At 37.2% G+C, this 26,197-nt stretch overlaps 3 protein-coding genes across 3 annotated transcripts in view; 1 reads left to right on the top strand and 2 right to left on the bottom strand.

Annotated features, from left to right (window-relative positions):
* Nucleotides 1-545: 545 nt before the first annotated feature.
* The window catches only part of LOC141915416 (sodium- and chloride-dependent glycine transporter 1-like), a 41,920-nt gene continuing 16,268 nt past the window's right edge, over nucleotides 546-26,197 (bottom strand). Inside the window, exon 15 of the mRNA XM_074806938.1 lies at nucleotides 546-1,296. Coding sequence (XP_074663039.1) covers nucleotides 1,117-1,296 — 180 coding nt within the window. The 3' untranslated portion in view covers nucleotides 546-1,116. The remainder of the gene's footprint in view (nucleotides 1,297-26,197) is intronic.
* On the bottom strand, nucleotides 1,935-8,336 carry LOC141915224 (sodium- and chloride-dependent glycine transporter 1-like). Its single transcript, XM_074806687.1, has 12 exons — nucleotides 8,232-8,336; nucleotides 7,894-8,071; nucleotides 7,651-7,782; nucleotides 7,346-7,528; nucleotides 7,078-7,258; nucleotides 6,860-6,992; nucleotides 6,514-6,648; nucleotides 6,262-6,365; nucleotides 4,024-4,148; nucleotides 2,886-3,001; nucleotides 2,574-2,714; nucleotides 1,935-1,967 (listed from the first exon to the last, which is right to left on the bottom strand). Exons 1-12 carry the CDS (start codon nucleotides 8,334-8,336, stop codon nucleotides 1,935-1,937), a joined length of 1,566 nt encoding a protein of 521 aa, XP_074662788.1.
* Nucleotides 19,987-24,755, top strand: LOC141915219 (coadhesin-like). The gene is made up of 8 exons (XM_074806684.1): nucleotides 19,987-20,095; nucleotides 20,340-20,519; nucleotides 20,754-20,921; nucleotides 22,330-22,512; nucleotides 23,080-23,201; nucleotides 23,670-23,847; nucleotides 24,321-24,503; nucleotides 24,613-24,755. The coding sequence occupies exons 1-8, from the start codon at nucleotides 19,987-19,989 to the stop codon at nucleotides 24,753-24,755; spliced, it is 1,266 nt and encodes a 421-aa protein (XP_074662785.1).

Raw genomic sequence — 26,197 nt, 5'->3', positions numbered from 1 at the left:
ATTTTCGCAATTGATCCAATAAGGTTAAGTCGGAAGTGTTGGTTTGGTGTTTTGTGTTGTTGCATTTCCTGATGTTGGGTATTAACTCGGTGGTTTCGTTCCTTCTGGTATAAAATCCTTTCAGGGACAATAACTAGAACACTTTCTTTACTATGAGTGCAGCATTTATTCTGTACAACTTCTCCCTTTCTTCACTAGTCTCTCCAAAGCTAAACCGAAACTCCTCTCTAAACACTCCATTCCTTTATTTATCCGGTTTCAGTGTAAAGGCACGTCTTTTCGGCAAAGGTTATGCAGAGAGCCTACATGGTCTCTACAGGCATGGCAAATCACATGACATTCATACACATGTACCTTTTACAGTGATCCTTCTACTAAATTTACGGCAAAAATGATCCGGAAAGTTCGAATTCATAGGCTAAGAGCACCCGTGGTTTCCCCGGATTTTTCGCGAGTTTAATATGCATGATTTTTTCGAATCTCTTATTTTTGATGAACATACATACTCAAATACAATGCGCAGAATACGGTACGGAATCATCTACGAAAAAAATAAAATGCGATGGAAAGACCTCGTATGAAAAATAACATCGACCAAATCGGTGAAGCGATAAAACGTTTTTTTGTTCGTTAAACAACATAGATTCATTGTTTATTCACACTAAACGTCATCCATCTCTCATTCGACGTCAATTTTGCCTACAAACACGAACTCTATTTCAATAATATGGTCACGTGAGCATAGTTTATAGAAAACGAGTGGAACGTGTCAAACTTACATTACAAACACTAATACATAGAATGTGCATCCGTCAAAAATAGATAGTTATTCTGAACAGATAACTCTCAAAAGCGTGTATTCAGTTAACTCGCTTTATGTTGTCTATTTCTAAAAAGATTCCGGTGGACGTTTAGTCAATGCAAGCGCAAATATTGTAATTCATCAGCAACATTTGAATACAGTAAGTTTTGTGAGATTAAGCAAATAGTTCTCATAGGAAATAGTTCTTTGAAATATGAAATGGTCTCGAACAATAACCCACGTCATTCATCCGTATACGGTACGAATAACTGATAGAATCGTAATATACCCGATAGTACATTCTTCCTTTACGCCTATAAGTCAATATTAAACGACTCGTTATTGTGTCCAAGATCACCGTTTTTAACTTCTGTTTCTCTGCAGACGGAACTGCGAGTTTCCATTTTTCTTTCTTTCTCGTAAATCGTGTCAGATCTGTTTTCGGCCATCGCTGGACCCCAACTTGAAGACGGTCTGTTTGCCTTAATGCAAGCCTGAAGCATTACAGAAATGTTCATATACATTTACCTTAATGTAAATCAATCTAAGCAAGCCGTATTCACATAATGAAATTATTTCGAACTGGATTGAAAGTGTCTTAAAACAATTTGAATTACCTGATAGCCGTACGACCTGCAGTATTGTACCAACATCCAAATGAAAATAACACTGATAGGAATGACGGCAGTAACCCATCCTAGAGCCTCTGCCCAATCGGGATAAACGTAGTCATTATACGTAAGACGTTGATAATTCCATGATTTGAATACGATCGTACCCTACAAAGAAATTTAAACTAATTATCTAGAAAGACGCTACAGACAAAACGTCAGAGATAGTCTCTAGATAGGAATGAACCAGAACTAGGACACCATCGGTTTTAAAGACGGAAGAATGATAGAATTGTTTGTCCTGATGCCCATTGTACACTCTCCAATTACACCAATGCGATATACTCATTTTCCAAAAAGGCAATGGTGGAATTTACACGAGAATAAGATAAAGAATGTATGCGATGCATGTTGATGAGCTGGATTGCTGGATTTAGGCCATTCAGTACTTACAATCATGACTAGAGGCGAAACAACACACCACGTGGCCCTGAAAAATACACCCGGTTCTCGGCCTAACATCAACCGAATATCAGCAGCGAAACGTTTATATCCTAAATTTAAGAGAAAAAAAATAGAACACATTTCGAATCAATTCCATTTTACTATTTACAATTTATTGTTATCTATCGATAACTTCATCGCTTTAGACGATTTACTTAAGCGTTTAACCTGGGTAAACCGCATTAGAAACTCACCGTATATATAATTTATCGCGATGCATTCCAGAAATCCGACGATCAGCAGCGGAAAACCACCGACAAAATTGTCAATCAAATTCAAAAGGTACATACCATTCTAGAAAATAAATTCGATAAGTTGAAACGCATAATGCAAATGCTATGTACAACTGAATGTCGCGTGGTCTTGTTATATTCATTGTTTTTATCTGAGTTCGTTACTATGTCCGAATTTCTATGATGAAAGTAAACGATCAATGATACAAATTCAGATTCAGAATAAATCTATTGCTCCAGAAATTACACAATCTTTTCGAGCACAGGATAAAAACAATTTTCAGTTATACAGTCACAATTACTCCAGTTACATTTACAATTTACGATTTTAGTTACTCCTTTTATAAAGTGTATATTAATGCAGCCATCATAAAAACTACGATAAACATAAAACTGCCACAATATTTCATCCCTGTTACTCACCTCTAAACACATTGGCAAACCGAGTAAAAATGCTATGGTGCAAATAGCGGCTCTAAATATGATCGTCCTTTTCGTCGTCGTTCTTAGCGTTCTCTTGTATTCATCAGAAATCGCGCTGATCACCGTTTCCATCATAGAAAACTATAGAAAAGAAAGTTCGAGAAATATAACACAATCGTGATCCCCAATACTATACAATTCATTCAATAGGGCAAATATCGATAGAATTATTAACGGTTTGAACGTTTCTCCAAATATTTAGCATTTGCAGGTGACAATGGAAAGAATTCGAGCATATAAAGTGATAGATACCTGTGAGCTGAATCCGAGCATGACCATCATGATGAAGAATAGTATCGCCCACAATGGTGGAAATAGAGGCATTTTAGCAACAGCTTCTGGGTAAACGATGAAGGCTAAACCAGGTCCTGACGAAGAAATATATCAATTTATTACGATAATTTCTATAATAAGAATATAATTGGAATGCTTGATATTTTCAACTTTTAAGGAGATGCGTCATTTTTTATACGGCATTTTCACCCAATTTTTTTTTAAATATTTTTGTTTTGACTTTTACGGTTATAAAATTATAGGTTTGCATGAAATGAATGAAAAACTATAGGTTGGAAAATTAATTGTAAGTGAAGAACAATTGTATCGATGTAAATTGTTTTGAGCTCGTCCGAAGAATGAACTTAACTATTTTTTACAGACAATTATGAGATACTGTCTTTTATCATAATCATCTATTACGCACGCATTTTTGACTTTGATAAGAATTTGTTTTATTCTCCCGATATCTAAACTCTTTCAGTTTATGCATTGAAACAGATCTTATCGGGACAGAACATTAAATATTCCTGTTTTATTATGCGCCATTGCGTAAATTTTTCTTAAATATCATCATTTATAGCTTTCTAATGTGATAAAGATAACCTTATTTCATGAGACTTTTAATACGTTAACTTTCATTGCCAAATATGGATTCCTGGTATTCGCAATAAAGATAAGAAATTGTTTGAGACGTATTGAATATTAAAAAGGGATAAAATTCAATAGATAAGTCCTTGTTGTTGAGAGCTTGCAGGTTTTAAGTTAAAAATTGATTGAATACGAAAATATCTATTGTGCAACGACGTTTCGAATTCAACCTTAAATAGCAGCCACTATTCTTCCAGAATGACGAATAGAAAATCGGCGACCTATAAAGTAGACTAAGAAACTTATTCTAATGGCTTAACTCAAATATTTCCGTACAATTGCTCTAAATTTGAAATTTTATAGTGCGTGCTAGATGTTATGAAATTCAATTCAATTCATTTCAGACTTGATTTGCATAGGAAAGTATATATACATACAATCTACACAGGCATAGCAAAGTCAGAAAGGCCGCTTAACGCTAGCAATACATACACAAGTCAAAAACAGAATCAATGATGGTATTTACCTCCTCTGGCGACATCAGCAACGGTCGTGTGCTTCTCGTGGGCCATGAATCCGAGAACTGAGAATATTACGAACCCGGCGTAGATACTCGTACCGCAGTTTATAAACGGCACGATTAGAGCATCTCTGAAATAAAAAGATCGTACGATATTTCAACAATTTACTTGCAATTCTATTAAAGATAATCTATCATAAGCATGAACAAAAATCATCCGTTTCTTTAAGTGTTTGATTTGATCATTAAATTTCGTGATAATCGAGTCATTCATTTTTACGATTTAAGCAAACCATCAAGTTGGAATTGACTGTCAAATGGCAGGGATTCGAACCTGTTGGCGTTGACACTCGCCACGGTAAGGAACCCTGTCACACTAGAGCGGGTGCGCAGGTACACGCGCAACTTAGATGATGTAATTATTTGTCAATCAGATGTCCGTTTTATTAGCGTGAGGTTTCCCAAGGTTCAACGCGAAATTTTCCTCAGCGCATATACCACAAGCTATGTGATTGGTGCCGCAAGGTTTTGCGCGGCAAACCTGCACACCCGGTCTACATAGTGTGGTAGTTCATACCGTGGCTGAGTGTGTAGCGATGCCATCAGGTACGAATCCCTGCCGAGGGATGAGAACCTAGAACTGCGAAACTGGGAACTGGGCTCAGTTTTACGAGGATAATGAGGATCGATATCAGTTCTATGTTGTAAAACTGGACCAAGTTGCACCTAGTCCTGGAGCCTATCTAAGAGGATGACTTTCACTAATCAGTTAGCCATAACTCAGTTGAAATGTTGAAAATCATTTCGTGAAATTGGCCCCAGATTCCCTGTAGACGTAAAGAAATAGTTAATTCCTTTGTTCTAGTTTCGATGTTCTGGATTATCGATACGGCTTCGTTCCATCTCTGTAAACCGGATCCCTTCATTTGATTTACCGACCCGATTCGCGGTCAAATCATTGAAATATTGGCTAATCTTTTTTATAGGTTATCAGGACAAAAATCAACATAGTCTAGACTTATTTTATTGTGGAACTGTGGATCCTTTAACAGAACAGTGATCACTCATTGTTTCGTGATAACTCATCTAAACGTGGTGCTGATTGATCGCACTTTCTGAGTCATAAAATCCCCCTTTGCATTCTTTATATATCATATCAGCTCATTAAAGCTGGCGATAATCATTCACCGTACCCAGGACGTGAAAAACCCGCTTAGCTAAAATTTCTTTCAAGAACTTTATCTAACCTAATTCTACCGCCGCTTTTAAAAGCCCTTTCCTCCTTTTGTCAAATAATAACTCCACGGTCTGTTAGAGTCAAGAGAAGCGTTGAAGCGTAGCCAAATTTTCTATATTTCATCCTCACGCGATTTAGGCTTTTATAGGGTATATAAGCGCTCTAAGGTTATTTTGTTCAATGCCAGAGTTCAGTACCTGAGACAGTTGTTGTTAAATTTACTGAAACTGGCCATTGCGATAAGACCTCCAGAACAAGTGCTCAGGGAGTAAAATATTTGCGTGGCCGCATCGCTCCAAACCTACAATAGTATAAGATAGCACAAATGCTCAAATGAAATACCAAAAATTTGATGGAAAAATGAATTTGTAGTATCCAATCTAGCGATCTAGTAAATCTATGCATGGTAGATTTCATCCCGCGCTGTAAGAAATATACGAGTGAGATTCCCCTGGACTGAAAAGTAAATATATGGGGAAGAGGAGAATTTATGTGCACTTTGATGAGCAGCGAAATAAACGCTTCACGATAGAATCGACGATCAGTATATTGGACGACTTTGTCAAATTCTCTGTGAATCATTTATATATAACAAATCGACTGTGAACTCATACAAAGCAGTAGCAGATGATATAGCTGAGAATTAGACAGTATCTCAAATTGATGAAGCGTTTTGTAGATTTTGAAAATCTTTTATTTTAGACCCAAAACATGTATGGATACGGTTTTTAAGAATTAGTCCAGTAGTGGGTTTAATCTTGAGAGTTCGCTTTCGATTTTTCGAGTCCGGAGTTAAGTTGCGTACAATCCAATTAGATACCGTTTCTGTTGTGAATTGAACCTTAAAAACACTGCAATATTTTGACACGATTTTTGACCCCGAGCGTCGATTTAAACGTGAAACTATGTGCGAAGCAAGATTGGGAATCGATAAATCAACATCGAAATATCGTTGAATACGAATATAACGGACCGTGTGGACGACTCCATGCCTTCGAACGACATACCTGAGACAATTATTATTAAAGGGATTATAGCTTGACATTGTAATCAAGGTACCCTGGGCAATACCCATAGAATAGAAGATCTGAACTCCTGCATCCTTCCACACCTAAAATGCACAATGCACACGTAAATATGATGTCGAATTTCTAAAACCGTCGATCATGGCGACTGGGTTTCAGCGGGTTGGCGTGCGATATGAAATGTTTCAGTTCTTACTTCTCATTATTTCTTATGAAAATCAATAGCCGTTTTACCTCGCCATCGAGAAGTCTATCCCATTGAGGGGTTACGTAGTACAGTATACCATCAATTGAACCTTCTAGTGTGCAGCCTTGGATGAGAAGAGCCGTCAGCAAAACATACGGGAATAACGCAGTGAAATATACCACCTGTAAATATCAAGTTCTATTTATATTTGTAATAGAAGTTAGTTAGTGGTCAGGAAATATCTATCAGATCTATTTGCTTCAGACCGTGGAGGTTTATTTTATATACAATGTGAATCCAGATTTGAACACATAGTAATCATTAGTTATTTTATCATTATCATATTACCCCAGTTATGACCCTATTCCTAGGATTAAGAACGTTCGCAGTTACCTTGCCTAACGTTTGTATTCCTTTGATCAACACGAGGAACACAACAATCCAGGCCAAGAGCAAACATAGACTCAACTCCCATTTCAACTTGCCAGTTACAGAAAAATCGTCAGTTAGGCCAAGTACTTTGTTACTAAAAATGGTAAACGTAATCGCATTTAGTATAAAGCTTAACTAACGTTAAGCTCGATCGAGTTAGAATAAGATTAGCCACTCACTAGAAATATTCTTCTGTCGACGAGTTGATTGCTGTCTGTTTTTCTGTGCAGTTTGCTACCAACGTAGTTGTCGTTGTATTGATAGTTGCAAGCGCATTCTCAATTGCAGCAGTGCTACAGTTATAGAGTGTGGTAACTGTGCCATTTTCGATTTCGAGTGTGGCATTATTCAAATAAGTAACTGAAACATACACCTCTCAAATATCAAACGTGATGCAGGCTTTTAACGGTGTGAAATACGAGTTAAAATATATATCAGGAAACCTACCGTTTTTAACGACATTATCATTGATGTCGTTCGTACAGTACTCGCTGTTCCATTCGTTACCACATGTTGACCACGGTAGAACCGAAGTCATCGACGCGAAAAGATAGTACAGACAATATGCCACAATGACGTTATAATACAATGAAATACAAAACGTCACTATTATCATTGCCCAACCCATACCTGAAAGGATATTATTGCAAAAGCTTGAAATTTGAAGAAATGAATGAAAGTTATTACCAAAGAGTGATTGCCATGAATACGAGCGTATATAAGTTTATTCCGGTGTTAACCACCAAAGTTACCTTTGAATAATGGGTTTATTTTCCAGACGGATATCGGACCGAGACTAGCAAATTGACCGAACGAAAGCTCCATAAAAAACAATGGAAGACCGACAAATAACAACATTATGACGTATGGTATCAAAAAGGCACCTGCAACAGAACCAGATCGAACTAATGTTTGACAAATGTCTGGCAAATATCAAATAGGCAAAGCTGTTATGGCAAGAGTGGAATTTCTCCGAGTTTACAAGTACTGCTTACCTCCTCCATTTTTGTAACAGAGATATGGAAATCTCCAGACATTTCCTAAACCTACGGCATATCCTATACACGTCAGAATAAACTCCAGTTGTCCTCCCCAATTTCCACGTTCTTTTGGCACTTTTTTAGTGTTTCCCTTTTCGATGGTGTGGCTGTTAGCCTGGTCAGTTGCAAGGCACTAAAAAGAAGAAAAATACTTATAAATTATATACGTTGAACGACCCATCCCGCGCTGAACGACTGTCGCCGGTTTCTAATTAAAAAAAAGATAGAATTTCTACCCAAGTCAGTAAATTTAGCCGATTATTTGAGTATCTCTTTTTAAGTTCCCAAAATACCTGTTTGTAGTGAATTTTATCAGTAAAATCATTTTCTACTATTTTCGCTAAACTGCAGCTACTTTCACCGCTTCTCGGTACACGATAAAACCCACCATCGGACATGTTAGCGCCTAAACCGAATCTCCAAAAACAGAGTTCACCCGACAAGAATGGTTTTACGTAGGACTATCATGGTATAGGTTTAAAACGATGCAAATTACATTCACGTGTAATGAATAAACTGGAACAAGAGGTATGTGATTTGGTCGGCATTGTTACCAGATTTACCCACTAATTTGATTTAATTTTGAAACTACAGCAGGTTGCATTAACATACAAAGCCAGTGACGCGGGTTTCAAATAACAGTGACACCGAGGCTTGTGTTTCAGCGCTTCGAACGGCTTCGTCAGTGTGAAAAAAAAACGCGACGTTCATAGCAACGCAAAGTAGATAGGAATGTAAATGTCCGCAAATATAAGACGTTATTTACATAGTTTACAAGGTCAATGAATGAATACAAGACCCTGGTTATTGACATGTCTTCACGTGCTAATAGAAGCGATAGCCTAATGAACGTGGTCAAATGTGAAGTGGTCATCGATTGGATAAACCATGGACTCGAGTCCATGGATAAACTCGTTGATTGAAGGTTGATAGCCTTCACCCATTGCAGAAAACGGTCAAATCTCGATTTATAAACATTCAGTTTACAACTTTGAAACTCACAATACGCAGAATTAAAAGCAATTTTGTTTATCAAAAATTGAAATCAAAAGACACGACATTTCAAACTCTCACAAGAGAACGCATAAAATATGCTTTTAGATTTTTTTTTAATTCTGTATATAGTGGGTTTTAAACATATAATCTATTCTCCATGTCAGAGTGTGGCTGTTATATTCAGTTTACATTCGTATAAAATTTCGATCGATCATTCCTTATAGAGACTTCGTCCATTGTGCAAACGTCCGTTTTGTATGTTTAGCAAGAAAACAGATATCTGCTCTATGACATGGTTTATTCTGCAGTAGAACCGGATCAGGAAGACCAGACGTTTTACGGGTCTAACGACGCTATAGTAAATTATATATTTACATCATTTTGTTTGCGCCGTCCAATATCAATAGCGCAGTCAATACATATATACTTCAAATGTCTAGCCCAGTGCAATCCACGAAAATCTCAATATCATAATTTCATTATATTCAGGCCCTTAGCTATGATCAAACTGATTGTAATGTTCATGTGGGTATTAAGAAATATGAATTTTCGTGCACTTTTGTATTTCAATATAAATCCCTAAGAAATCGGTCTCGATGGTTTAGATGGCGGCCAGGATATTTCAAGCTCGTTTACTCTACGCGTCACCCTAGATGAAATAAATATCTAGTACAAACTCTGCATAGTTGATTTTTTACTTATTTTTGACGCATTTAGACATAAAACTACATGTTGTATACACGGAGAAGAGTTGAAGCGATTGTCGGTTCAATAGGTCGATGTACAATACAGATTAGAGCCATCCAGGTTATTTTCGTTGTATGGGTATATCATAATTTGTGATGTTACGGAAAATTCCCATAACTTCACAAATTCTGATATCAAAATGTTTATTAAAGCTGATAAGAAAATGCGATAGTCGGTATCCAGTACTGTGACCCCTGTGTGAGAGCTTAACACATGCAGCAAGTGAACACATACGTAGCGCTGCCTGGCCACGCTCGTCTAAATTCAATGCAATCAATATTATCAATTTTCTAATGAAATTTGCAAAGATTGCTCTGTCCGTACATTCGTTGGAGAGAATGATTATAGATTCGGCTGCTTGTCATTTATGTACTGTATCGCACGCATCGGCCACCATTTCAAAACAAACTTTTGAATATAACTTTCAATATTAAAAAAGTATTATCGTTTACTGTTCAGAAGTGACAATTTTCATGACATAATCAACTGCAGATCTGTACTGAAATATATCACGTGAAAATTAAATGAATCTAAGACAAAATAAGACTCGATCGTTCGCTCGAATAAAGTTGGAATATCAATATTGTAATTTCGTGTACTTTTTTAATTGACCCATCAAAACAATATCCAACTTACATTTTCTTCGACCAGGTTCACTGTTGACGTAGTTGTCGGATCCGGAGTCATTTTCGTTTATCATGTACACCGCACGCGATTTGTTGACCAGTCGAGTTTGAAATGACAAGTTCATGACTTATCTATTTATATACCTGTCCCCGAGCATTATCTAGGTCATCAAAAGGACGTCATGACCATTAATCGACAATTACTTTAACCACTTTCGAGGTCTTATCAGCGCTAAAAATCACGCTTACGTAGTTTTGGTGAGAAATCGTATGTATTTTGAGCGATTATGAAAAATGACAAGACATAACTCGTGATAAGCCTGGGCGAGTTCAAGTTTAATAGGCTTGTCATCTAAGCTCCCATAATATAATCGTGGTCTTCGGACATTGCCATTATCGTATTGTATTGCCTATTGATCTTTTTTCTCTGCTGATAGCAGCCACTCGTCGAAATAAGGCAGACAGCATAAGATCCGTTTGATTTGTACGTTCACTTCTGGTACAATACTAATCCCTCGTTTGCTAACTGACCACTAAAATCACTCAGAACCATGTCGGTAAACAGGGACAATGGTCAATAATACATTCTCATGAAACCACAACTTTTTTTTATTTGCGATATTGATGAAATAGAAATAAAGATATGAACAGACGATTTTGTCGTAACAATGAAAATAGTCTGGTTAAGATCTTCCTCTGATCTGTTGGACATTTTAGCGAACGCGAAGCTGATCTCTTTCGCGCATGGCATTCATTGATCTCCTGATCATATCTGCTGGTCGATCATTAAACGCAGGAGACCTCGCGCAAGATGCATGTGGTGTAAGGAACACTTTTTAATAATTGACCATTGTCTCTGTTTACTGACATGGTTCTGGGTCATTTTAGTAGTCAGTTAGAAAATGCAATCATGTGCGTGAAGCGTGCATTTACGGCTGGCCCAATTATTTCTTATTTAAAATGAAAACTAACTAATTCACCTGATGAAGCTATCATAGTAGCGAAAGCTCGCGCGTCGAATAAACTAGTTAACCCATAAAGTATCATTCGTCTCGTTGTATTTATTCTACACCTGGTTTACACGGCTCCTGTACGAATCTACAAATCAATATTACCACCCTAATTGAATTTCAATTCATAATGAAATTATGCCTGAAATAGTTGATTTTTCAGAGGTTGCGCATTTTATGAAACACACTGTATATGTATCAGTTACGGATATCGAGAAACTCAAATCATCGGTAACCATCTGGCATTATAAAACGAATTTTCTCTAATGAAATCTGCGACATCATTTTTGCACCATTCGCGTAGTTGACAATGTTGCTTCGCGGGACGCTTGTAGTTGTGTTTTCGTTTTTTGTTTTGATTGCCGAAGGGAAAAAATCAGAGAAAGAAAAATCGGATAAATCTGATAAGTCAGGTCAGTTGTTCTATGTTATACGTCCATTCCCACAATTTCCAGTAATGTTTGACATATGAAATAGTGATAAATAGTCGACTTTCAATTATAGCGTTCAATTTGAACTCCCAACTCGGATTGCCGAAAGATGGCTACGTTAACTAACCCATCGACTGTATACAAATAACAACGATATGATATGATGATAATGATCAATCTTATTACATCTTCCAAATGATTTGACGGATGACTACAGCAGCATTTTTGTCGTGAATGAATAATGGCAGTGGATTCAAATTTCTTTCAAATCGTAACTTTTAGTTATTTTGAGGTCCTGCTCATGCTTTATATACACGTACGTCGAGATTTTCGTTTTCAAGATATCTCTCCCGCCATCGACAGTGCAGGGATTGTCCAATAGTTTTTTTTTCTATAACCCGATGATTTGAGACTGGGCCAAGTATTTTTACTGGCGATCCGCGCCGTGATAGAGCTAGCAAAATCACTCGCCGCTTTTAGGGAGATTTTCATGTGCCATTTTCCGTTCTAATATCGTGTTTGTTAAATCTCAACAATCTGACAAATCTGAAACAGGTCGGGCATCGACTTGCAAACTTAGCGCACCGCATTCGGTGGCGGTAGGGCTTTAACCGATGTCGTTCTCTAACATCTGACGCTAAAAGCCCGTGATTAAGTTTAATCTAAATTTTGTGACCTGAACATAGTAAATCGCGGTTTTTCCACCACGTACTAAAAACTACCATTTTTCAGCAAATGCTCCTCTCCTGAGCACCAGTTTTTGTATAACGAGTTGAAAACAACATTCAACTTAACTCTCATTCAGTTTGCTTTTTCAAGTCATTTTTTGCTTTTCAAGCGTATACAATTCGAGATTACGCGTAACACACATTACCTTTGCCAAAACCAACTGTTCGAAACGGCTTACCGAATACTAATCATTTTTATTTCGGTCAATAATCGTGTTTATTCACGTACTTTCAACTATCCTGGATTAATGATAAGATTTCTGCTATGAAGTGGCACTTTGTCGTTGAGAGGCGCTCACCGGTTATGAATGGACGGTAATGCTACTTAAGCGTAGGTGAGAAAACGTTCGATTAGAAAATATTCGTAAGAGAAAAAGAGATGCAGTGGCCCGAGTGGTTTAAGACGCCGGTCATTGGGCTCGTCAAACCAAGGTTTATGGCTTCGAACAATGGTGGCGACAGAGTTTGCAGGTCGAAGGTCTCTGATCTCTTCCCATGGAAAAAGAAACATTGGCAAAAAGGACATTTTCTCCAGTTCTGAATTAATTTCTTCAGTCTTCTCCTTGTTTTACTTGATGCCCCAATTAGGTCAATAAAGGAAACGTTATCTCTTTTCTATTCGGGGCTGTCACCGAGGTCACCTCAAACCCATGATAACCTTTCATTTAAAGACGTTATGCGCGATCAAGACGACGTTATGATCATGAGTAATTGGAAAATGACGTTTTCAGATCAGATGGCGAGAGGGCGACACGTCACTCTCACCACAAATATTTTTGGCCCCTTATAAATGGGAGAGAGAAAAGTATTCCTAGCGTCAATAATTGATAAATAAAACCAACAAAAAACATATTACTTTTGGTAACAGCAAGAAAAAAAATTAATTCTTTTGAATTTTTTAACTTATCTTTATTTTTTAATTTGCTGATATTTTTTCTCCATATTTAGTTTTTATCTTTTCTAGTTGTAATATTTCATGTTCAATTTTCCAATTATTATCATGTGATGATTTTTTAATTGTTGATCACAAAAACGTGCGGATTTATTGTGAGAATGAATTTCAACCAATGTATAATTATTCAATTTTTCCATATCATTCAGGGAGCGGTGATTGCGATGGAGGAGTCGAGTACAACGGACATTGTTACGTGATTCTTGGCCAAAGTTTATCTCACGCTGACGCGCAGAAAGCCTGCGAGGAGAACGGTGGAAAATTAGCCGTAGTTAAAAAGAAATCCGTATTGAAAGAATTGAAAAAACATCTAAAACTCAAAGAAAAGTAAACTCGAAAAAGATGATACTAATATTGATAATTTGATAGTAATGATAGTAAAAACAATCCGAATCAGTAGGCCTCTTGTCATTTTGGCCATCAAAGTTGCAATCATCTATGGCTTTATCGTTCACTAGGGTTTTTCTACGTCACTGCATTTCATTGCAAAAATAAGTTTGAGGTTTAATGAAATGTAGTTCATATAGGGAAACGATGCTGGCTGAAAGATGAAATATATCTAATCAAAACATTTTAGCCTCAATTCTCAATTGTTATTCTTATTTCGAAACGCCAATATTGATGACGTAGTGCACATCGACTTACACAGAACCCCTCATATAACGCATACTAGATATCAATGTATATAAACATTATTGTGACGGTTTTTATGGCGTAAGAAATATTCTGATGGGCTAGAGGCTCGATAAATATTATCTACATTTAATGTTTTTGCGCGGGAAAACCAAAATGTTTTGTATTCTCACCCGAGATAACAAAGAGTTTTGAATTCCGCATGAGAGGACAAAAACTTTGGTTTTCTTGCGCGAAAAAAAAAACAATAGGGCCAATGTAAAAAATGTTCATCGTGCCTTTAGCCGAACATAGCCCGAATCAGGCACCGTAGAAAATCGATAACTGACTATGAGGTAAAATCCTGATGCGGATATGTTAGAGTCATTTTCCTACATCATTTTAGAAAACAACTGTGGATCGGTATGACCTACGATTTGGCAACCGACGTATATGAATGGTTGGATGATAATTGCACCGCAAAAAGTCATAATATGGAGACCGACAAAAAAGATAAAGGATGGGTCAGTAAAGATTTGCATTAGCAACATTTTTGAATAAATTAATTTCTAATATAAATACGGAAATGGCATGGGGACAAATCCGTTAAAAAACAAGACAAATCGATACTACGTATCCACGTCCCCGCGATAGCCTGTAGGGAATGACCCCTGAAGAAGACACTGATCTTTAATATCGACACATGATAAGTGTATCCAGGGGATAACCATACCATGAAATATCATGGTCCTGCTATCGACGGTAATTCTTGACCTGTAGTGACCTTGACCTTTGATCCTTGGACCCCAAAATCAATAGGGCACCTCCTCTCCCTAGAGGTAATCATACTGTATAATATCATAGTCCTGCGATCAACGGTTCTTCTTGAATCGCGTTCACAAGGTTTCACATGAATGACCTATATAGGGACCTTGACCTTCGATCCTTAGTCCCCGAAATCGATAGGGCACATCCTCTGCCTAGGGGTAATCATAATACGTTATATCATAGTCCTGCGATCAACGGTTCTTCTAGAATCGCGTTCACAAGGTTTCACATGAATGACCTGTAGTGACCTTGACCTTTGATCCTTGGACACCAAAATCAATTGGGAATATCTTCTCCTTAGGAGTAATCATAGTCCTTCGATTGACGGTTCTTCTTGAATCACGTTCACAAGCTGATGTGGGCGGACGGACGGATGGACGGAGGCGGATACAAAGTCCCCCCCCCCCCCCCGCGCGGGAACAAAATAGTTTTTCGAGGGTCATTCCGCTTTTTAAGTCGGAAGAACTAACGTTTCTCAATTAATGGTGAAGTTCACAGATCATTCTGAATTAGTTAAGTCCAGAATTAAACTACTCTAAGTAATTTTTGAGGTTTATTGTGACTAGCTGATTGAGAATAAACTACTTAATTTTAGGTAAAAATAAAATGAATATTGTTTTTGCTTATTACGGCCCCAGCGCTTCCGTAAATAACTCCGTTTTTAAGCTAAAAGGAATTAGAAAGCGGTATTGATTAACATATCGAAAAGGAAACGATGACGCATGAAGTTAAACACACTAAAGAAAATGTTAACTACTAAATACACTAATGAAAATGTTTTCAGACTTTTTCCAAACGGTTGATGGAAGCCCCAAAGATATCAGGTTGCGTGGCTATCTCTTCGAAGTTTTCTAAAGCTGATGTCAGTTCATGCTCCGAATCGTTCGATGCCGTTTGTGAATACAATCAAATACGTAAGTATTACGCTTTCAATTCAAAATCAATATGAAGATTACGAAGAGATTTTACGGTCATATAATTTTCTAACAACCCTTGTCATATTTAAGAATCTGATACCATAAATAAATGGATTGATGAACAATGTCATAAAAGAATCCAAGAGAAAATACTTACAGAAAACTCTTGGTCGTCAATGATACTTGAACTCAACAAGCAAAACGGTAATGATAACCGGGAATACGGCTTTGAAAGAATTTGTCGATGAATATGTCGCCATTTGTTATCTATCTCTTAATTGGATGTTAGGCACATTATTCAAACAGTTGTACCAAGGGGACATCAAATTGACCGAAGAGGAAGAGAAGATTGTCTCGACTGGTGGCAATCCGTCTACAGCCACTGGCTCGTTGTATGTGCCACCGAATGCAACCCTGAACACTAAGCAAGTAGTAGCGTTGAAAGAATTAGTAAGTTGGATTAAAACCATGGACCTTACGGGCGCCAAGACTCGTGAATTGGCTAGTCAATACGACGAGCATTCAATGCAATTGGTCAGTGATTGGAGGAAGGCGAGAAACACGCTTATAGACAGAATGGAAAACGCGACCAGGTATCACGTTACAAACGTGCAAAGTACATACAAAGACTGGCATGAAAACTACTTGAAAGATGTTCAAAACATAGTTCGCGAAGGATCGAATATACAAGTAGCGAAAACAAAGCTGGAACGGCCAAATCGCTTTTTCGCACGTTACTCGGAAAATAGGTAAATCTCAGTAAAGTCGAACCTCGTTAGTATGATTCGGTTTACAACGAAACCTCAGTAATACGATGAATTCAAGAATCCCCGGCTTTTATATATATATATATATATATATATATATATATATATATATATATATATATATATATATATATATATATATATATATATATATATATATATATATATATATATATATATATATATATATATATATATATATATATATATATATATATATATATATATATATATATATATATATATATATATATATATATATATATATATATATATATATATATATATATATATTATATATATATATATATATATATATATATATATATATATATATATATATATATATATATATATATATATATATATATATATATATATATATATATATATATATATATATATATATATATATATATATACATATTGAATTTTTCTCGTTTAGTGGATTATTTAGAGGGAAAAGAAGTGCCGTAAAATCTGACGACAGGAGCGCGTATTGGTTAGATGGTATTATACCGTACACGCTGGAAACAGAAATGCGTAAGGATTGATCTTGAGATAGGGCTGGCTGATTTTCCTTTTGATTTATTTGATTGATTTGATCGGCTGCTAATTTGGTGTCGTTTATAAATCCACTACACCTGCTGGGAGCGAAAGTGGGCAAGGGCTTCGATTTTGAAATCGGAAATCGAAGTACAAAGTTGGATGGACGGTCAAATCCACAGAAATTTTGGTTCCAATTAAAGTACATGATTGGAAATTTCTGTTGCACTTCGCGTAAACAGTCGTCCGCAGCCTGAACCGGCAAGCGATCGCGGGGTTTCCTTTTTGTCGGCTGCTTTATTTGATTAGCAAGTCTCTAATTCTGGGCTAGACGTATCGGCCCCACTCCGCGCGGTGGCGCCACCGCGCGGGATTTACGCGAAGCAGCAGAACACAAACACGGCCACTCTCTCAATTTTCAATGATAGAAATCGTGTGTGCATTTCAACTATTTCGGCTGTTAGGCTTTTAAGGTACAATATAAGTTGATGATGTGATATGGCGATGTTAATTAATGATAATTCCGCAGTGAAGCTAGTCACGAGCGGTGCCGATTGAGTGTACAGCTGCCAAAAACACTGAAATGTGCGTAGTTGCGTAATTATTTGCAGTGAATTGCAGACGAAACATGAAGCCTTAACGGCCGTTTAAAAAAAAATTATACCAATCGCAATTGTAAAATAAAAATGAGATAGAACCTAAGTTAAAATTCTGGCCATTTCTAAAATGTTATAAATTATTATTACTAATTTTTAGTCAGTGCGGAACGTTTACTTTTCCAACAATAATGAGGGGTGGTAGGGAGTCATGCAATTCAAGTCATCATTTATTACACGTTACTTCCGTGTTGTTGAAAATCTCGCGAGTCCTGGACTAAACCCCAATGAACAATGTGATCTGTGTGCTGGCCACAAATGCATACAGATCACACTACACTACCCATTACACACTCCAGTACCCACAGCTTTCATATATATATATATATATATATATATATATATATATATATATATATATATATATATATATATATATATATATATATATATATATATATATATATATATATATATATATCCATCCAAATATTTAGTGGCTTTCTTCCTGGGTTTGATAGAGGTTTAAGCATCAAGCTAGTGCCCCGGGGATTGTATGACAGTCCATCGTTTTATTGCATTCTAATCCTAAGCGAGTAACTCGAAGGAAGATATCTGTCATTCGTTTTCTATATGTTTTAGTTTTTATTCCGAGTTGGTAACTGCGACGAATATATGTATATATAATTTCTGATCAACTTTTTCTATCTTCTGGATATTACCCTCAATTAAGAAACTTAAGTTTTGTTATTACTTCGAAAAACCCCTTGTTAAACTCCCGGTGAAACTAGATCCCCGTTGTACAATTTCACCAAAAGAGAAGAGATAAAACAAATTTATTATATAAGTGTAATTGCTTACTTCAATATAGCCTCTTTAAACACGATTGTCTAAAATTACAGCTAATGATCACAAAGTTCTAATTAGGAATGAAATGGACCGGTTCACTGAACAAACAAAAGGTTGCATCAAATTTATAGAAAGTGATCAATCACATCACGTCCAAATAACAGGATCGTATCAGGGGTAATTTATTTCATTCAAACATTGATATTCGTCGAAGCGTATCTGAGGATATACTTTCGTAATAAGTCATATTATATCATAATATCATATATTTCTGTAAATCTAGCTGTTTCTCAAGTGTTGGTATAACGTACATGGTCGAACAACAATTGAATCTGAATCCGGGGTGTTTGTTCTATTCGAATGGTTCGCGTGTACCTGGAGTCGTTCTACACGAACTGATGCACACGGTCGGTTTTTACCACGAACACTCGAGGCCTGACCGAGATAATTACATTAGAATCAACTGGTATAACATTGATCATCGTAAGTGACTGATTTTTTTCCAATTTCTACTCGTTTTACACCTTGATTCGTTTTTCATTCTTGCTAGAAAAAGAAATGTATAAGCTGCAGCATAGCTTACTAAGACAAGAAACATCAAAAGCATTTTATCCCAGTCAAGATAAGCTTCAACCATTGGATGAAAATCTTAGGCATGTACCGATTTCCTTCTCCCATTTGAACAACCAGTGTGGTTCAAAGCAAAGATAATTGTTAACAATTAACCAATGAAACATTTCCTAGAACATTCCGGACCATTGTTCAAATCATGGACTCTTCGTTTTAGAGTCCATGTTCAAATCTACGATAAAACTCACAATATATTCGATGTTGGTAATCAACAAGTTCTCCACTTCATACTTCATGTTCAAATGTATTACTATTTGGTTAATAAATACTATTTGGCTACTATATGGGGTTATGAGAATATTCCACGTCTTTGAACATGTACAACTAAAAATCTTTAAATATGTACTTAGATTAAAAAGCTCTATGGCTCTATTGTTTATGACGAACTTGGGCGCAACCCCCTTGACGTGTATATTAAACAAGAATGGTGAAATTTTTGGCAAAACTAATTACTCAGTCAAACAACAACATCTCATCTCATATATTCTGTCTTTCCGTTCAATTCGGTGCCATCTACCGGAAAGACAGAATATATAGAAGTGTAAATTAGCAGCTGTAGGAGATGAATTCCATTTTCAAAGAAGTAAATATCACTCTAGTTACTATTGGCGACACCCAACTGACGTTACCCTACAGCTGTTACAGCTGATGGCTATATGCAAATCTCGACGTTTTTTTCTTTTTTACCATTTAGAAGGCGAGTCGCAGTTTACTAGATGGGATGACTCGATTACGAACGGTTTTGAATACGATTTTAGAAGCGTAATGCATTACGCTTTGAACGCATTTGCTAGAAACACAGATGTGAACACGATGGAAATCCTCGAAGGAGTAACATTGCCCGCTGGTGTCATACCAGGAGTCACTGATAATCTGAGTGTTAGCGACATAGCTGAGATAAGGCGACTGTACGGCTGTAGCGGTGAGAAATTGTTCCTGTTATTGTGTCCCTTTCTGGGATTTCAATCGACGTATACCGTATATGTTATGTGAATAGCTTTCCCGTTAAGTAATGATAATTATGTCCAGTTTTGATGGGACCTCTTTTCTGCGTCATATTGGCCGTCGAAAGCGTGACTGACGCATGTATTCAAAACGGTGAAGGACCTGTCACTGGCTCCTACTGCGTTCTCCTTGTCTTAACGATTTTTCATTTCTAAACACAGATGTAAAGACAATCGGTGGAAATGCCAACGGTGAATACTGCCATTTTCCGTTCAAATATAACGGCACCGAATACAACCATTGTATAATGGCTGAAACAAACGGAACGGTCCCGCTTTATTGGTGCAGCATCAATCAGTTCCCCACTTATGATAACATAATATGGGGCTATTGCCTTTTCGGTAAGAAACAGTTTAACAATAATTTTCATCATAATTTTAGAGAAATGATAATTCACATGGAAATTAAAAGATAATGAGTTCAATTTAACAATGAAATGAATTATGAATTATGAATGATGAAGATGTGCTATACCTCCATTCGTATCGTGACCTTTTAGTTTTAGTTAGTTTCTGTAGGTGTTTGTGTACTATATATACTGAAGTGGATATAGTTTTAAGATTATTTGTTAACAGGTTCTGCCGAGACGTTGTCCACCAATGTTCTGACGACTAATGGAGAAAGCTGCCACTTCCCGTTCTATTATAAAGATAAACGGTACGACTTCTGTACTTCCGTCGACTGGAGGTCCATGTGGTGTTCGCTCAATGAAACTTTTGATGGCCACTGGGGATCATGCGCGCGTAAGACATTTTTTTCTTATACAAGGATGTTTCATAAAAAGCCACACTTTCAGAAAATGGCCCATAACTTAAGTATGAAGACAATATATAAAGGAAAATTTGATATCAGGAAAAGTCTGGCGTTATAGCGTAATGTTACTTTTGGAGTAAATCAGGGAATATAATGCGCAAGCTGAAACATAAAAGCGCAGTAATATGGAACTAAAAGAAGTTCAATGAAAATAAATCCTTGATTTGGTATCCGCATATTCTACAGACAGGTGACACCCTACATACCAAGGTGATGACTCTATACAGGACAGTTGACAGTAGACACCCTGCGTACCAGTTTGGTGATTACTGCACATGCCGGTTCACAGTGGACGCACTACAAGAGGCGATGACTGTACAGGATAGGAGGGTTGACAGCTGGCACCCTACACACGATGACTTCACATGACGGGTGGTTGGACTCCCTTCACATCAGTAAGGTTATAACTGTAAAGGACGGTTGACAAAAGACACCCTACACGCCAGTTAGGTTCCATGTGAACGCGTATACTATTAGTCTTTTCTTTTGTTTCGATGACATCTTTTACCGATATCAATTATTCTTAAAAGTCAATTATTATTACATTTTATATATCATATTATATGATAGCAGGAAACTCGTCTTCGATAGCTTGGTCGGTGTGTGGTCATAAACACATCAGCTTCACGTGTCAATAATATTAATGATTGTTCATGTTCCAGAGCGACCATCCCCAAACTTTCAATTGTATAGTTCACTAATTCCCACACGCATACATCTTTCATATGGTAGTAAAATGGCTGATGCACGATGTTTTTATTTGATTTGATTGTGACTTTCTTTTACTAAATCGAATGCCTGCTTGAAAATCACTCATACTTTAAGCTACTTTTCTAGGACCAAAGAACTGTCGCATCATCATCAATATTCTTCTTTCAATCACTTGTGGTCAGCTTTGCGCAAGCAGAAATTTGTAAGTGTTCGGTCACGTTCTATATCTCTCAAGTGGTCTGTCACACTCCAGGTATTTTCTGTGGGTAGCTACCCAACACCCGCAGATCTGCAATAGCCTGGGAAATAGCTTCCATATCGACTTCGACTGGAGTTATGGATCATTTCTGAGTATGAAACGCTCTGAATAGTTTATAACTGATCGATTTTAGATCGTAGCATTATCAAAACAAGAGCCAAGTGTTGGGAGGAAATTCACTGAAGCGCCCATTACTTCATTTTCATCATAGCATTTGTCACGATTTCCTGTAAAATATTTCGCAAGAGTAAGAATTTGGCAATGCCCCGAGTTTTGGTCAAATCTTCCATTATTTATTGTTCCGTCATTTCTAAGAAACCGAGCTCTTTTGATCCTCTAGAAGGTTCCTAATTTTTTACAATTTACAGTACCATACGGTGGAGCTTGGAGTAGTTGGGGTGCGTGGTCTACATGTGGAACAACATGTGGAGGGGGTCAGCGATCGCGTATCAGGCTATGTGATAATCCAGTGCCTATCAATGGAGGACCAACGTGTCCGGGAGACGGTATCGAACATCAACCATGCCAAACAGTAGAATGTCCAACTTCCGGTAATTCAGGGCGACTAATTTTATGTCTAATGTCTATTTCAACCTGACTTGAGAGCATTCCGGGTGGCCTAGCTCAGTCAGTTTTGGTAGACCTGATAAAGGTCTTAATAGGACCAGAAGGACTGGCAGTCGACCTAAATCATCATTTTTTAATCCATTTGAAACTGTATTGAAGGATATCCAAAAAGTCTTCACCGAAAGGGGTTAAATGAAGAGCAGTGACTCCATGATTTGAAAGTTTAACAATATGTTATATGGAGACATATCGTTAAACTTTCAAATCATGGAGTCTCTTTTCTCTCAGGAAGCCCTCTCAATGCAGATTTTTTGGATATCCTTCAATACAGTTTCAAATGGATTAAAAAATGGTGATTTAGGTCGACTGCCAATGCATTCTGGTCCTAATATGACTTTTATCAGGCATGTACCACCAAAACTGACTGAGCTAGGCCACCCTGTATGCTCTCAAGTCAGGTTGAAATAGACATTAGTCAACGGTCCTCAATGATGCTGGTATATTTCTGTTGTGTTTGTCTCCGCGTCTTTTCACAATTTCTTCCAATATAGGCGAAACCTTTGTGAAGATTGGATGTTTCGAAGATGTTGGCTGGCCATCTTCGTTTGCTCTTCTTGAGAATAAGTCACCGTATCTCGATGATGAATTCGCGACTAGGACTGACAAATTAAGGGTAATGTGAACACAAGTCTACCTTTGTGCAGTTAAATTTTGATTTAAAAACTGAAATAAGGATCAGATTCTGGTGCTGTTACTGATTCAATGTGTTAACCACTTGCGGAACTGGATCTTGATTCGGCGATTGTCGTACATCATCCACAACATGAAACTTGAGATGCCAATTACGACTGCTTTACGAGTTACGCTCCATATGACCTTATCAAGTCGCTAATTGGGTTCCTTCGCAGTTATATTCAACATAAAAATCCAAATATCAAAGTAGTAGTAGGCCGGGGGTTAGAAGCAGTCATGTTTTGCAGGAACGTCTCGAAGTGAACTTATTTCGGAGTCAAAATCAAACGCCAACCCGGGGAGTTTCACTTTTTTCACTTAAAAACTTCAATTAAATTTTGCTGACTTGGTGATACAGTACTTAACTTAAAGACTTATAGCAAAACACACCAAAAATCCAAAATTTCAGAAATGTGCTTTAGCTGCCGGGTCAATGAACCACAATGCTGTTGGATTGCGGGCAGGAGGAATGTGTCTCGCCGAGACCTTAACCGTCGAAACACTTCGAGATATGACGCCGTCGACGGCGTGTGGTAACGAAGGTACCGGCGGTGAAAATGCAATGGATGTCTATGCACTGGACGAAGGTTGGTGTAATTTCAATGAAAAACATCCTACGAAGCGAGTCAAATCTATTCTAATGTGATTTGGCGATGTCTTGCTCAATATTTACTTTCGATACCTCAAATTGATCTTTAAACTGACCATACCATTGAAATCGTTTTATCGATTTCATTAAAACCGTTTTGTATTTACTGACTAGAATGACCCTTGAATCAGGTTGACTCCAAGAACAGCAACCATTCCCGAACATAAGCTTTAGAGAATGTTGCCGTTCCTAGTCAACTAGTTCAATATTGCCGGAAGAATCATAACAATCGTTACCATGGTGAACATTTTCAAAGCAGTTTTTTGCAATTTAAGATTATTTCTGGTATTTGAGTGTACTCACGGACCGATATGTGCAAGATATCGACCTAAAATTCCTCAATGAAAATTGAAAAACTAGATGTTTTGTTAGAACTAGTTTATCGGGGTAAATCATATTCTTTTTTGATAGTTTTACTAGTCCCAGACTGGTCAGCATGGCAGGCATTCACTGCCTGTTCGAAGACTTGCGGTAGTGGCACCCGAACGCGCAACAGACAATGCTGGGATCCAAAAGATTTGGCATTTGTCGATCCAACTCTTTGCGGTGGATCTGAAACAGAAAGTGAATCATGCTCAACTGATTTGTGTCCTAGTAAGTAGCAAAATAATTTCTGTTGTATTTGCATTCACCAGGTATCAAATATAATGCATCAGCATTGAAACATGCGATGACTCGATGCTTGTGTCATTTTCTGTTTCAGTTAACGGGGTATGGGGAAGTTGGAGTGAGTGGAGCACATGTACTTCTGGTATCAAGTACAGATCACGAGAGTGCAATAATCCCCCACCATCCAATGGTGGAGCTCAGTGTCCAGGCGAAGCAACCGATCCCCTTCTCTGTTGATCGAATTACCGATACACGCCTAGAGTCAATTGCTCGAGAGTTATTCAGTGTTAAATTCTGTTAAGATACCATGGTAGTTATATTTTCAACAGTTCGACGCGGAAACCAAACTATAATTTCCAGCAACTGATCCAATAAGCTGAAGTTTGAAAATGATTTGATATTTATCTAGCTTATCAATAATTATCCGTCTCTAATCATAAAATGGTTATTACGTCTTACATTCGTCTTTTTGTGTTTCCCATGAAAGCCTGTCATTATCATCTAGTCACGCTAGAGCCGAGATCACACTACGATATTTAGAAAGGAACGGAACTAAATTGGAACCGACAAAGCGTTCAACACCAGCGAACAGTCCGTTCCGAATTGGTCCGCTTCATCGTAGAACGTTCCAATAATGAGCCACCTTAAAGACCGATCCAGGGCCGTTCTTGATTTTGGAACTGACTCAATCTGGGCGTGCAAACGTGCGTGCACGCGTTAAAACAAAAAACTGGTTTTGACGTAGCATTAAAACGAAAGGGGCGATCCCTATTTTAAGATCAAAACAAAAGGTGTAGAATGCATGAAGAATTTGATCGAGATCGAGCGTCATATATATTTTTTCTTAAATTAATGTCGCCCGAATCAGCCACCATAAATCTAGGTTATAAATTCAAATGTTTAAAAATACGATAGATACGGCCCTGCCACTACTTCGAAAGCATTCTGGTGGTTCATAAAATAACTTCTTAACTTAGTTTTACATTTTGAAATTGTTCTCTCATAAAGATTTTCATGAAATACTTCATGGAATACTTCACAAACTTTTTCGCCTGATATTTCCGCCGATACTTCCATACTTTCAGTCTTTGAATAGATATTTGTGGAGATATATACGGAAGGAAGAGTTTGGCTTAGAATTGTCAAGTTACATTTAACATCTTTAAATATTTACAATGATTTTTAACTAACATTTCCTTTGACGAGATTCATTGGTGACGCAGCAGTTGTAAACAAGTCTATTTCGTACACCGAAACAGTGTTCGAATTTCTTTACGGAATTCAGTTCCTGAAGCAATATATAGGATGAAACTGATCGAATAATTACTCACATTACACTAAAATCTCATCGAGAATCAAGGTACGGATATCCGAACTGACTTCGAGAATCAGTACTAACCAATGTGGGAACCACAATGCCAGGAAAGATGTGGTCAAAATAGCCATCATTACAGCAACTCTGTAACTGTGCAACCGTCTTTTCTCGGATGTCTTGTCAAATCCACGGAGTTGGCAGATTTAACCGCTATAGCGCTGTTGCAAACGACAATTGTGATAAAAGATACATATACATAAAGCGAACTGTAAAGTAGTTCTGTCGTATTGTGGCGGCTGGACCTACGCAATCCTTAGCTTTCAGGTAAAAAACTGGCCTGAATGAATTTTTTAGAGTTATCAAA

The sequence above is a fragment of the Tubulanus polymorphus genome, chromosome 1 (genome assembly GCF_964204645.1).
Source record: "Tubulanus polymorphus chromosome 1, tnTubPoly1.2, whole genome shotgun sequence".
NCBI lineage: Eukaryota > Metazoa > Nemertea > Palaeonemertea > Tubulaniformes > Tubulanidae > Tubulanus > Tubulanus polymorphus.
The sequence above is the reverse complement of the archived record's forward strand: the minus strand, read 5'-3'. Positions and strand labels throughout refer to the sequence as shown.